A 13,541-nucleotide genomic window follows, 5' to 3' on the forward strand; every position below is an offset into this window, starting at 1 on the left:
ATGGACAGTGGAGAATGTTATCTTGAAGTACAACAGGATTTTGATCTGCTGGGCCAGTTTAATTCAGATGAATGTGACGTGTTGCATTTTAGTAAGACAAACCAGGGAAGGACTTACATAGTTAGTTGTAGGGCCTTGGGGAGTGTTGTGGAACAGAGAGATCTAGCGGTTCAGGCACCTGTTCTTTAAAAGTGGTGACACAGGTACACAGTGGTGAAAAAGGACTTTGATACGCTTGCCTTCATTGGTCAGAGAATTGAGTAGAGCCATTTGGATGTCATGTTACAGCTGTACAAGATATTGGTGAAGCCATATTTGGAGTACAATTTACAATTCTGGTTGCCCTGCTATTGGAAGGATGTTATTAAACTGGAAAGCGTGCAGAAAATATTTACAAGGATGTTGCCATGACTGGAAGGTTTGAGTTATAAGCAGAGTTGGATAGGCTGGGACTTTTTTCCCTGGACCATAGGAGACTGAGGGATGACCTTATAGAATCACAGAACACCACAGTGTGGTAAGAAGGCATTTAGTTCATCATGTTTGCACTGATCCTTCAAAGAGCATCTCACCTAGACCAAGCTCCTTGCCCTATCCCTGTAATACTGCATCTTACTATGGCTAATCCGCCTGGCCTGCACATCCTGATTACTATGGATAATTTAGTGTGGCCAAGAGACCTTACCTGCACATCTTTCGACTTTGGGAGGAAACCAGAGCACCCAACGGAAACCCACGCAGACGCGGGGAGAACATGCACATTCTAAACTGATAGTCATCCCAGGCTGGAATTGCACCCGGATCCCTGGCACTATAAGTAGCAATGCTAACCCTGATACACCATTCCACCCATATAAAATCATGAGGGGCATAGATAAGATGAATTTCAAGATCTTTTCCCCAGGATAGGGAAATCCAAACAAAAAGGGCGTGGGTTTAAAGTGAGAGGGGAAAGATTTAAAAGGGACTTGAGTGGCAACTTTTTCACACAGTGAACGGCCAGAGGAAGTGGTACAGGCAGATATAACAATTATAACAGTTAAAAGAAATTTGGGCAGGTACGTGGGTAGGAAAGGTTTAGAGGTATATGTGCCAAATGCAGGCAAATGGGACTAGTTCAGTTTAGGAAGTGTGGTCCACATGGATGAGTTGGGCTGAAGGTCCTGTTTCTGTGCTGTATGTGTCTAAGACTCTATGACCAGCAGTTTGAGAGATGCCACATTGTTACTGTGCTTAGCTATGAGCCTGTCCTAATTTCTACACATATCAGTATCATCCCATTCTGTCAGAGCTAAATATGATAAGAAGGTGTGTGCGTGTGAGCTCACATCTGAGACTTGAGCCCTGCTTTACCATCTTGTCCAACGGCCATCAAGTTGGCTGCTAAAGGATTTCAAAGGGATGATGCTGTAAAGCATGGCTGTGAAGGGTGCAAAGAGGAAGGAGGGGTCAACAACAGTCAGTCGAAGGAAAATCGACTTTTCGGGCAAAAACTCTTCATCAGGAATGGGGAGCTTTCCTGATGAAGGGCTTTTGCCCGAAACATCAATTTTCCTGCTCCTCGGATGCTGCCTCACCTGATGCACTTTTCCAACACTACATTCTTGACTCTAATCTCCAGCATCTGCAGTTCTCACTTTCGTCCAACAGTCAGTAGAAGCCTGACTTCAAATTGTGGGGGATGTTAGTCACCACACTAACATGGTCACCTCCAGATGGCAGAGTGGGAAGGGTGGGTGGGTGTAGGTGAATGTAGTCAAGTTGGGTGGCGACTTGTGGAAGTATGAAACCTGTGGGATTGACAGGATGAGCCACTGGGAAGGGGATGTGGATGTTTGTGGGCTCACATAGAAACATAGAAAGTAGGAGCAAGAGTAGGATGTTTGGCCCTTTGAAAGTGCTCATCATTCAGCATGTTCATGGCTGACCATACAACTTAATATCTTGATCATACTTCCTCCCCACATCCTTTGTTTCCTTTAGCCCTAAGAACGATATTTAACTCCCTGTTGAAATTATTCAGTGCTTCAACTACTTTCTGTGGTAGATAATTCCACAGGTTAATTTAAAGTACCTGGGATCTGGCATAATATGTTGAGATGGATAGCAGACAGAAAACAAATTGTAGGAATAAATGGGTCTTTTTCTGAATGGCAGGCATTGAATAATGGGGTACCTCAGGGATCAATGCTAGTACCCCGCTATTCACAATATATGTTCATTGTTTAGATGAGGGAACTAAATGTAATATCTCAAAGTTTGCAGAAATCTGGGTGGACAGGTGAGCGAGAGTGCAGCAATGTTGCAGTGTGAATTGGATAGTCTGAGTGAGTGGGCAAGTGCATAGCAGATGCAGCCTAATGTGAGTAAATGTGAGGTTATCCATCTGGGTAGCACAAATAGGAAAGCATATTATTACTTGAATGGCTGTAAATTGTGAGAGAGGAATATTCAACAAAACCTGGGTGTCTTTGTGCAGCAGTTGCTGAAAGTAAATGTGTAGGTGCAGCAGGCAGTAAAGAAGGCAAACTGCTTGCTGGCCTTCATAACAAGCGGAATTGAGCCCAGGAACAAGAATGTCTTGCTACATTTATACAGGGCATTGTTGAGATTACACCTGGAATATTGTGTACAGTTTTGATCTCCATATCTGAGGAAGGTTTTCTTGCTACAGAGGAGGTGTAATGAACATTTACCAAATTGATTCCTAGAATGGTAGGACTGACATATGAGGAGAAATTGAGTCAGTTAGGAGTTTAGAAGAATGAGTGGTGATCTCATAGAAACCTATCCAATTCTAACAGGACTAAATGGATTAGATGCAGGAAGATGTCCTGATGGTGGGGTAGCCCAGAAGCAGTGGTCAGAGTTTAAGATTTAAGGAGTAAACCTTTTAGGAGTGAGATAAGGAGAAATTTCTTCACCCAGAGAGTGGCGAGCCTATGGAATCCATTACGAGAGGAAGCTAAACATTTTGAGGTGAAAACATTTTGTTTTTAAGATGGGAGTAGATATAGCTTTTGTGGCTAAAGGGATCAAGGGATGTGGGTGGAGGGAGGGATTAGGGTATTGAACTTGATCATATTGAATGGCAGAACAGGTTTGAGGGGTAGAATGGCTTACTCATTTTCCTAATTTCTATGTTTCTATGAAAAAATTTCTCCTCATCTCAGTCCTAAATTGCCTAACCTATATCTTTAGACTTTGAACCTGGGCTGAACTCCCCAGGCAATCTGGAACATCCTTCCTGCATTCACCCTATACAGTCATGAAATAATTTATAGAATTTTAGAAATCTGTGAGATCCCTTTTCATTCTTCTAAACTCTCGTGAATGTACTCCCAACTGATCCAGTCTCTCTTTATATGTCAGTCCTGCCATCCCAATAATGAGTCTGGTAAACTTTGGTGCACTCCCTCCATGGCCAGAATATCCATTCAAACAAAACTGCACACAGTACCCCAGGAGTGGTCTCACCAAGGCCTTGTACAATAGCAGCGAGATATCCCTTCTGCTGTACTTGAACGCTGTCACTATGAAGGCCAACATACCATTTTAACTTCTTCACCACTTGCATGCTTATTTTCAGCAACTGGTTTACAATGACACCCACATCATGTTTCCCCTCCCTCTTTCTCAATCCACCACCACTTACAATAATCTGCCTTCCTGCTTTCATTACCAAAATGGATGACTTCACACTTATCCACATTATAGTTCGTCTTCCACACATTTGCTCATTCGCTCAGCTTGTTGAAATTACACTGCAGCATCTCTGTATCCTCCTGACAGTTCACCTCCCACCTAGTGTTGTCTGCGAACTTGGAGATATTATATTTAGATCCTTCATGTAAATAATGAACGCATATTGTGAATAGCTGGAGTCCAAACTCTGATCCCTGCATTACCCCTTTAGTCATTGACTGCCACTCAAAAAAAGATCTGTTTACTCCTATGCTTTGGTTCCTGTTTGCCAACCAGTTTTCTTTTCATGTCAGCACATTGCCCGCAATGCCGTGTGCTTTAATTTTGCATGATGATCTCTAAAGCTGTATGTGCAGGCAAAGGCTAGAAGCCTTTGGCAGAAGAGCACACGCGGTCACCTTCCATTATGCTGGAAATAATACATTTTCTTATGTACAAAAAAAAAGAAAATGACTACAACCACTCTCAGAGTGGGCAGGGTGAGTGACTCAACATATGAGGCAAGGTTCTGCAGCACATAATGTTCTTAAGACTTTTAATGGGGAACAACACAGGTCACCAGCTACTGAAGGGTCTAGCACAAGTGCCTGTAGGCTGCATACTCCCTGCTCATTCTACAGTATTGGCCTCCCAGTAGATGCACCTCCTTGCAGAGCTATTGCAGAACAACTGTTTGGCAGCTGCACATTTATACACAGAGGGTCGAAACATTAGGTATCGTCTTCCAGGATAACTAAAAGTTCCAGAAGCACTCAAATCCACATCTGTGTATTGTTCCCTGCTTATAGCTTATGTGGTCAGCTCTCACCACAAACCTCTCCATGAAGTCTCTTGTTTGGTCATGAACTGTGGCTGATGGTCTGACAATTGTGTTGAGCAACTAGAGAAAGAGCCTCAAAAGCAGATGTATGAAAGTTAATGTCAACAACGTTGGTTTACAACAATTGAATAATTGGACTGAAGGGACCGTTTCTGTGCTGTATGACTATGTCAACAAAGTGCCTCACAATGTTTTCTTATTTCTCTCCCGCTTTCTACACCTATGTGCACATCTTGTCGTGCAGTTTGGAGGAGGGAGTCTGCACTGACGCAGATGCTGTTAGCTCTGGAGGTTTGGCAGGGTGACCCCAACGTGACACTTGTGTCAAGACAGGGTATCTGGATGAGTGCATGAGTATCATCAACTTCAACTTTGTGACTGGAGGGTGGCAGGCCAGGTAAAGATGAAGGGTTGGGCTACCTCTGTACATACTCAGGAATATTGTGAGCATCCAGATAGACTCAGGAGTGAGGTAGTGTTAAGAAAGTATGTGAAAATCCTAAAGATGCAGCCTAGTCCAGTCCCTCAGCTGGGTGTGTGTCTCTGAGCACACCATATCCTTGCTGCAGCATTACAATCAGAGTGCCAGTGGAGCCCAGCATACAGTATTGAAATGCAGAAACACCCTCTAACTGGATCAGGGATGTGCATGGGGACTCTTAGAGGCCAGTACATGTTGATGCCGGTATCTGTGGATATGGGGTGTGTGTGTGGCTGTTATCCAAGGATCATATCCTCAGATGTTTGTGCCTGGTTTCCAACATTTAAGTAATTTGGAGCAAGCGGTGAGCTTAATCTGCATGATGCCCTCTCTAGTTTCCTGGTTGAGCTTTCTGGACTTCCAGCTCAAGGTAGGCTTGCTAATATGAGACATTGAATATTGATGAGATGAGTTGGGCTGTTAACTAGTAATAATGACTGTCCATTGGCAACTTGTCACTGCCTAGCAAGAATCTTACCAGACCACTTGTGATAAGCATAAAAGGTGGCATAATTGCAACAACGAGGAGGTTGAACAGTTCATTCACTTTACCAACACCTTCCACCCCGACCTCAAATTCACCTGGACCATCTCAGACTCCTCCCTCCCCTTCCTAGACCTTTCCATTTCTATCTCAGGTGACCGAATCGACATGGATATTTACTATAAACCGACTAACTCCCACAGCTACCTAGACTACGCCTCCTTCCACCCTGCCCCCTGTAAAAACGCCATCCCATATTCCCAATTCCTTCGTCTCCGCCACATCTGCTCCCAGGAGGACCAGTTCCAAAACCGTACAACCCAGATGGCCTCCTTCTTCAAGGACCGCAATTTCCCGCCAGACTTAGTCGACGATGCCCACCACCACATCTCTTCCACTTCCCGCTCCTCCGCCCTTGAGCCCCGCCCCTCCAACCGCCACCAGGACAGAACCCCACTGGTCCTCACCTACCACCCCACCAACCTCCATGTACAACGTATCATCCGCCGTCATTTCCGCCACCTCCAAACGGACCCCACCTCCAGGGATATATTTCCCTCCCCTCCCCTATCAGCGTTCCGAAAAGACCACTCCCTCCATGACTCCCTCGTCAAGTCCACACCCCCCACCAACCCAACCTCCACTCCCGGCACCTCCCCCTGCAACCGCAAGAAATGCAAAACTTGCGCCCACACCTCCCCCCTTACTTCCCTCCAAGGCCCCAAGGGACACTTCCATATCCGCCACAAATTCACCTGCACCTCCACTCACATCATCTATTGCATACGCTGCACCCGATGTGGCCTCCTCTATATTGGGGAGGCAGGCCGCCTACTTGCGAACGTTTCAGAGAACACCTCTGGGACACCCGGACCAACCAACCCAACCACCCCGTAGCCCAACACTTTAACTCCCCCTCCCACTCCACCAAGGACATGCAGGTCCTTGGAATCCTCCATCGCCAGACGGTTGGAGGAAGAACGCCTCATCTTCTGCCTGGGAACCCTCCAACCACAAGGGATGAACTCAGATCTCTCCAGTTTCCTCATTTCCCCTCCCCCCACATTCTCTCAGTCAAATCCCTCGAACTCAGCACCGCCTTCCTAACCTGCAATCTTCTTCCTGACCTCTCCGTCCCCACCCCACTCTGGCCTATCACCCTCACCTTGACCTCCCTCCACCTATCGCATTTCCAACGCCCCTCCCCCAAGTCCCTCCTCCCTACCTTTTATCTTAGCCTGCTGGACACACTTTCCTCATTCCTGAAGAAGGGCTTGTGCCCGAAACGTCGATTCTCCTGTTCCTTGGATGCTGCCTGACCTGCTGCGCTTTTCCAGCAACACATTTTCAGCTCATAATTGCAACACCAAGATAGGCCTTGCTACACTTGGTACCCGATTCTGCCACACATCTCCCTCATAGCTGATGTCCCTCAGATGTCTATTAGATACCTCCAAGGTGTATTACATTGTTCTTAATTCCTCATAAGCGTGCATCAATCCTACCCCCTGTTTCTGGTTAAGTTATAAGACACTTGTGAGACTTCACCTGGAGCGTTATGTACATTTCTGGGTGCCACCTCATAGGAAAGGTGAAAGAGTGTGAGAGTGATTTACAAGAATGTTTTCAGGGATGAAAAACTTCAGTTATAGGATAAACTGAAGAAGTTGGGACTGTTGTCCTTGGAGAGAAACAGCTAAGAGCAGATTTGATAGTGTTTTTCAAAATCATGAGTGGGCAGGATAGAGTAGAGAGGGAGAAACTGGTACCATTTGTAAAAGGAACAGGAACAGGAACAGGAACAAGAGGGCATGGATTTTAAGTGATTTGCAAAAGAAGGGTCATTTGAGGAAAAAAAGAGACTTGCTTCAAAGTGTTGTGGGGGCAGGTAAAAACAAGGTCTGCAGATGCTGGAAACCAGAGTCTAGATTAGAGTGGTGCTGAAAAAGCACAGCAGGTCAGGCAGCATCCGAGGAGCAGGAAAATTGACGTTTCGGGCAAAAGCCCTTCATCAGGGATAGAGGCAGGGTGCCTGCAGAGTGGAGATATAAATGAGAGGGGAATGGGGGTGGGGAGAAAGTAGCATAGAGTACAATAGGTGAATGGGGGTGGGAATGGAGATGATAGGTCAGAGAGGAGGATGGGGGAAAGTAGCAAAGAGTACACTAGGTGAATGGGGGTGGGGCTGAGGGTGATAGGTCAGAGAGGAGGGTGGAGTGGACAGGTGGAAAGGAAAATAGGACAGGTCATGAGAGCGGTGCTGAGCTTGAAGGCTGGAACTGGGTGAAGTGGGGGAAGGGGAAGTGAGGAAGCTGGTGAATCCACATTGATGCCATGGGGTTGAAGTGTTCCAAGGCGGAAGATGAGGCGTTCTTCCTCCAGGCATCAGGTGGTGAGGGAACGGCAGTGGAGGGGGCCCAGGATCTGCATGTCCTCGGCAGAGTGGGAGGGGGAGTTGAAATGTTGGGCCACAGGGCGGTGGGGTTGATTGGTGCGGGTGTCCCAGAGATGTTCCCTAAAGCGCTCTGCTAGGAGGCGTCCAGTCTCCCCAATGTAAAGGAGACTGTATCGGGAGCAACGGATACAATAAATGATATTGGTGGATGTGCAGGTAAAGCTTTGAAGGATGTGGAAGATTCCTTTGGGGCCTTGGATGGAGGTGTGGGAGGAGATGTGGGCGTAGGTTTTGCAATTCCTGCGGTGGCAGGGGAGGGTGCCAGGAAGAGAGGGTGGGTTGTTGGACGGGTGTGGACCTGACCAGGTAGTCACGGAGGGAACGGTCTTTGCGGAAAGCGGAAATGGGTGGGGAGAGAAATATATCCCTGGTGGTGGGGTCCGTTTGGAGGTGGCAGAAATGTCGTTATGATGTGGTTTATACAAAGGTTGGTAGGGTGGAAGATGAGCACCAGGGGGGTTCTGTCCTTGTTACGGTTGGAGGGGTGGGGTTTGAGGGTGGAGGGGCGGGATATGGATAAGATGCGTTGGAGGGCATCTTTAACCACATGGGGAGGGAAATTGCAGTCTCTAAAGAAGGATGCCATCTGGTGTGTTCTGTGGTGGAACTAGTTCTCCTGGGAGCAGATACGGCGGAGGCGGCGGAATTGGGAATACGGGATGGCATTTTTGCACGAGGTAGGGTGGGAAGAGGTATAATCCAGGTAGCTGTGGGAGTTGGTGGGTTTGTAAAAAATGTCAGTGTCAAGTCAGTCGTCATTAATGGAGATGGATAGGTGCAGGAAGGGGAGGGAGATGTCAGAGATGATCCAGGTGAATTTAAGGTCGGGGTGGAATGTGTTGGTGAAGTTGTGGGGGTAGGCCTAATTGAGTGTGTTGAATGATTATTTGGGTAGGAATAACATGCAGTTATATGGAGAAAAAAGCAGTCGATTGGCAATAAGTAAATGAAAGTGAGGACTGCAGATGCTGGAGATCAGAGCTGAAAATGTGTTGCTGGAAAAGCGCAGCAGGTCAGGCAGCATCCAAGGAGCAGGAGAATCGACGTTTCGGGCATGAGCCCTTCTAGGTAAATGATGCCTGTGCATGGAAGATGGGCTGAATGGCCTCCTTCTGCATCAAAAGACTTTTATGATTCTGCGAAGCACCTTCCTTTGAATTATATTACATGTTCTGTTCATAAGTTACAAATACTCCTTAAAGATAAAAGGAGAAAAATGTACAAATTTTGTATAATTCTCTGGTAATTTCTTTTATGTATGAGTCCGAAGCTGATATCAGAATCTGATAAGAATTACTTCTCAAAGTGTTGAAGTATCATACACTTAATTATCTATGGTTATAGCTGATTACCAGTTGGTAAGATAGTGTGTTGCAATAGTACAAAGAAAGCCATGGATTTTGGATTTTTAATATTGTTCACTGTCGTTTAGGTAATGCTTGCTTGAAGTATCAGGAAAAGTTGAGCTCTACATTGGCTGCTCAGTCCCGATTTCTAACAAACTATGCTGGAACTGAAAATATGTGCCTGGAGGATATTTATGTGGATTGTCTCTTGGAAGTATCCAATACTGCCGCTGCTCAAAATGGCTGCTTGTCATTCCTCGTTAGTCTGGAAGACATCTTTGGACCAGATGGAATATTAAATAAAGATGCAGATACTGTGCTGATCACTGGGGAAGCGGGAAGTGGGAAAAGCACTTCACTACAGCAAATGCAACAATTATGGGCAACAAAACAAGCTTTTCAGGACTTCACATTTGTATTTGCTTTCAGCTGCAGAAGGTTCAATTTCATTGATAAACCCATTTCACTTCAAATGTTACTGTTTGAACATTGCTGCTGGCCTGATGATCACCAGAGTGAAGTGTTCCAGTACCTCCTTGACCATCCTGAAGAGGTCATGTTCCTGTTTGATGGGTTTGATGAATTTAAATTCCAGTTTACAGATGAAGAAAGACACTGTTCTCCCTCAAAGCCTAGCTCTCCACTGAATTTGATCTTTAATCTTCTCCAAGGGAATTTGATGAAAAACACTAAAAAAGTTATGACCAGCAGACCAAATGCAGTAACTGCCAATTTAAGAAAATATTTGCAGAAAGAGATCACACTAAAAGGTTTCTCACCAGAGGGAATTGGAAAGTTCATAAGGAAATGCCATAGAAACTCATCAAGTGCAGAACGTATTTTGTGTTTTGTTGAAGCAAACTCAGCTCTTCATGGACTCTGTCATGTGCCCTTCTTCTGTTGGATAGTTTCAAAGTGCCATGAACAGTTAATGCAGAATGTGAGTGATTTCACTCACACAATGACTGATGTTTATCTGTTGATTCTAGAACACTTTTTATTGCATCTTACTCAAAATAGCCGAGGAACAAATGAAGTTTTGCTGAGCCATGTTGCTACAATCCTCCATCTTGGCAAATTAGCATTGGATGGTTTAAACACTTGCTGTTACTTATTCTCAGCTGTACAGCTACAAGATGCTGAGGTATCAGAAGAAGACATTTCTTTAGGTTTCCTTGTCTGTAGTCATAGTTTCTCACATGCACACAATGCAGTTAGTTATAGGAATTATGAGTTTTTTCACATCACTGTCCAGTGTTTCTTTGCTGCACTGTACATCACTTTAAATGATGACGTGGCACAACTTACACTTTACTCATTGTTCAAACACAGACAGGAAAACCCATCCCTGTGCATAATGTCAGCAGGCTGCTATAAAGGTTGGCCATTTAATTGTCACCTATCTCATGAAGAAGATAAAAGGAGAAATGAAACTCTGTTACAGGAAGCGGAGACATCAAATCTTCAAATAACAGCAAGCTTTGTTTCGGGGCTTTTGTCTAGTAGGAACAGGGACCTGATGGGGAAGACCACCCTCTTTCAGAAGCAATCCAAAAAGTGCAGACTTGTTAAAAAATACTTAGCAAAATGTATACAGAAACATTTCCTATCCATACCACCAGCTGTTGGAGGAGAGAAGAAGAGCATGCATGCTTTGCCAGAATTTGTTTGGTGGATTAAATGCATTTATGAAATGCAAGACAGTGATTTGGCTAAAGAAGCTGTTAGTAAATTGCAAGTCAATCACTTGAAGTTGACCTATTGTGGAGTAGGACCTGTTGAATGTACTGCTCTTGCTTATGCTCTCAAACACTTGAAAAGTCCCGTGGGATTACAATTAGATTACAACTCTGTTGGTGATTTAGGAATTGAACAACTCCTTCCCTGCTTGGACATTTGCCACTCAATTTAGTAAGTTTATTTTTAGTCCCAAACTATATTTGCTGATACTAGTAGATGAATGCTTAATAAGTTTGTGCCACAATTCTTTTGTTTGCTATTTTGGGAAAGAAGATAACCAAAGGTTCAAAACCAATTTCCTGTCTTTTGCTGCAAGTTAGTCTCATCCGTTCATAAGAACAAACAAGATATCTGAACAAACGTTCCTTGTTTGTTGTTATAGATTTGTTATCAAAATATAAGACAAGAATATTGTAGGCCTTGGTATGTACTTTCCACTACTCTTGAAAATAAGTCATTTCAGGCAGTGGTTTAGGAATACAGCGGTGTGATTAGCAGGGAAAATAATACAAATAAATTTAAGCTGACTTTTGTGGAGATTAATAGGTTTTATTAAATAGACCTAAGTACAATAAGCACTTAATATTGTGAAATGTTAATAGTAGTTTTCAAATTTTTAGCTTCATCGAAGATGATGACAAATGTTTCCCTCAAGTCCTTATCTTTTGCCCAAAGTTTTTTGCCTGGTCTCAGTGCTCCCCCTTTCCCTCTAAGTCAGAAAATCATGGATATAAGCCCCATTTCTGACTCTTGAACATCATCCTCGAATGACAGTTCTTGCTGAGAAAATGCTGCATTTTAAGTGATATCATTGTCTAAAATAGATAGTAACTGCGACATAACAGATCCAATGGCAGTACATGAGAAGTAGCAGATATTCTTTCTGGTATCCTGACCAAACTTTGTCCATCATCTAACACCACCATAACAGCTTATCTGGTAATTTACCTCCATGCTGCTCTTGGAATCTTAAGTGAACAGAGTTGTAGCTGCTGAGGTTCCTTACTTTATCACAGTGGCTGTCATCAAAAACATCATATGGAGTGCTTTTGGACCTCATGAAATTGTAAATGCTAATCATTTTTGAATGTGCTTTCTATACTGAAAATCTGTGTGTTTACATAATTGCTACATTGCTAATGTTAACTGCAATAAAATAACAGAAGTAGAACCACATGTCACCATAATTCAGAGAGACCATTTTCCTTCAAATATGTGAAATGTTAGAAAGCCTTTTTACAAAATTATACTTACCCATTCAATGAATTGTGACTGGAAAAATGTTTACCAGAGATTAGCTTCATGAGATCAAAGGAAATTCGGAGCCAGAGCAGGCCACTTGGCCTATTAAATTGCACTGCCATTCATGAAGTTCGTGGCTGATCTGATTGTAACCTTAACTTCATTTACGTGCTCCCACATCACCCTTGACTACCTTGTAGATCAAACATCAATGGTCCAGTCTTTGCTACTTCTCTGAAGATGAAAATTCTAAAGTTAATGTTACTCTGAAAGAAGGAATTTCTCTACCCATCTTAAATGGGAAATCTAATAGTTTTAAATTGAATCCCTAGTTTGAGATAACCCAATCTCAGCATCTAACCTGTAAATCTCATCATATGTACCCAGTCAATTCCATCAGACTGTTATATCTTTCAAAAAAATTACCTCATTCTTCTAAACTGCAATGAGCTTGGGCCCAACCTGCTCAATCTTTCCTATGAAGGCAAACCCCTCATTCTCAATATTCAGCCTGAGTAAACTATCTCGGAGCTGCAATAAACATTTTTCAAACTACCTAATTTCCAGTTTCCTTGATATGTTTCATAATATGAGACGGTGAGGTCTACAGATGCTGGAGATCAGAGTTGAGAGTGTGTTGCTGGAAAAGCACAGCAAGTCAGGCAGCATCTGAGGAGCAGGCAAACCAACGTTTCGGGCCAGAGCCCTTCGTCAGGAATGCTCTTCATTTATTTCCAATGAAAGGCTCCGGCCCGAAACGTCTATTTTCCTACTCCTCGGATGCTACCTGACCTGCTGTGCTTTTTCAGCAACACACTCAACTATGTTTCATAATAGTTTACAATACTTCAGATTTTCTGATGACTCTTCAATATTGGGGCTGAATTTTTTCCACACTATGGTTAACTGTGAACTTTGGAGTGTTTCATGGAATGTTTCTTTCGTGAGCCCTGACAATTCTTTTTGCACAGTTCTCTGCTGCTCACCTCATTAAGTATGCCCCTCACTCCACTGTGCCTCTCTCATACAATCATATGAGTAGGCTCAGTCAGAAAGTAAGGAGGCATGGGTTACAGGGAAATCTGGTTATCTGGATTCAGAATTGGCTGGCCTATAGAAGACAGAGGGTGATAGTAGATGGAAAGTATTCCGTCAGGAGCTTGGTGACCAGTGGTATTCTGCAGGGATCGTTTCTGGGATCTCTGCTCTTTATGATTTTTATAAATGACTTGGACAAGGAAATGGAAGGGTGGGTTAGTAAGTTTGCC

General features: G+C 43.9%; 1 protein-coding gene across 5 annotated transcripts in view; it reads left to right on the forward strand.

Moving 5' to 3' along the window:
• The window catches only part of nod2 (nucleotide-binding oligomerization domain containing 2), a 79,899-nt gene that overhangs the window by 32,583 nt on the left and 33,775 nt on the right, over positions 1–13,541 (forward strand). For all 5 annotated transcript variants that reach the window (XR_006314121.2, XM_043706964.2, XM_087995897.1 and 2 more), the window contains exon 4: positions 9,378–11,202. Coding sequence is in view for 4 of the 5 variants with exons in the window: in XM_043706964.2 (XP_043562899.2) it covers positions 9,378–11,202 (1,825 nt within the window). In the remaining variant the exon portion in view is untranslated. The remainder of the gene's footprint in view (positions 1–9,377; positions 11,203–13,541) is intronic.

This window comes from Chiloscyllium plagiosum, unplaced genomic scaffold (assembly GCF_037043375.1).
Source record: "Chiloscyllium plagiosum isolate Xiang-an unplaced genomic scaffold, Cpla_swu_hap1 HiC_scaffold_17, whole genome shotgun sequence".
In the NCBI taxonomy this organism is placed as follows: domain Eukaryota; kingdom Metazoa; phylum Chordata; class Chondrichthyes; order Orectolobiformes; family Hemiscylliidae; genus Chiloscyllium; species Chiloscyllium plagiosum.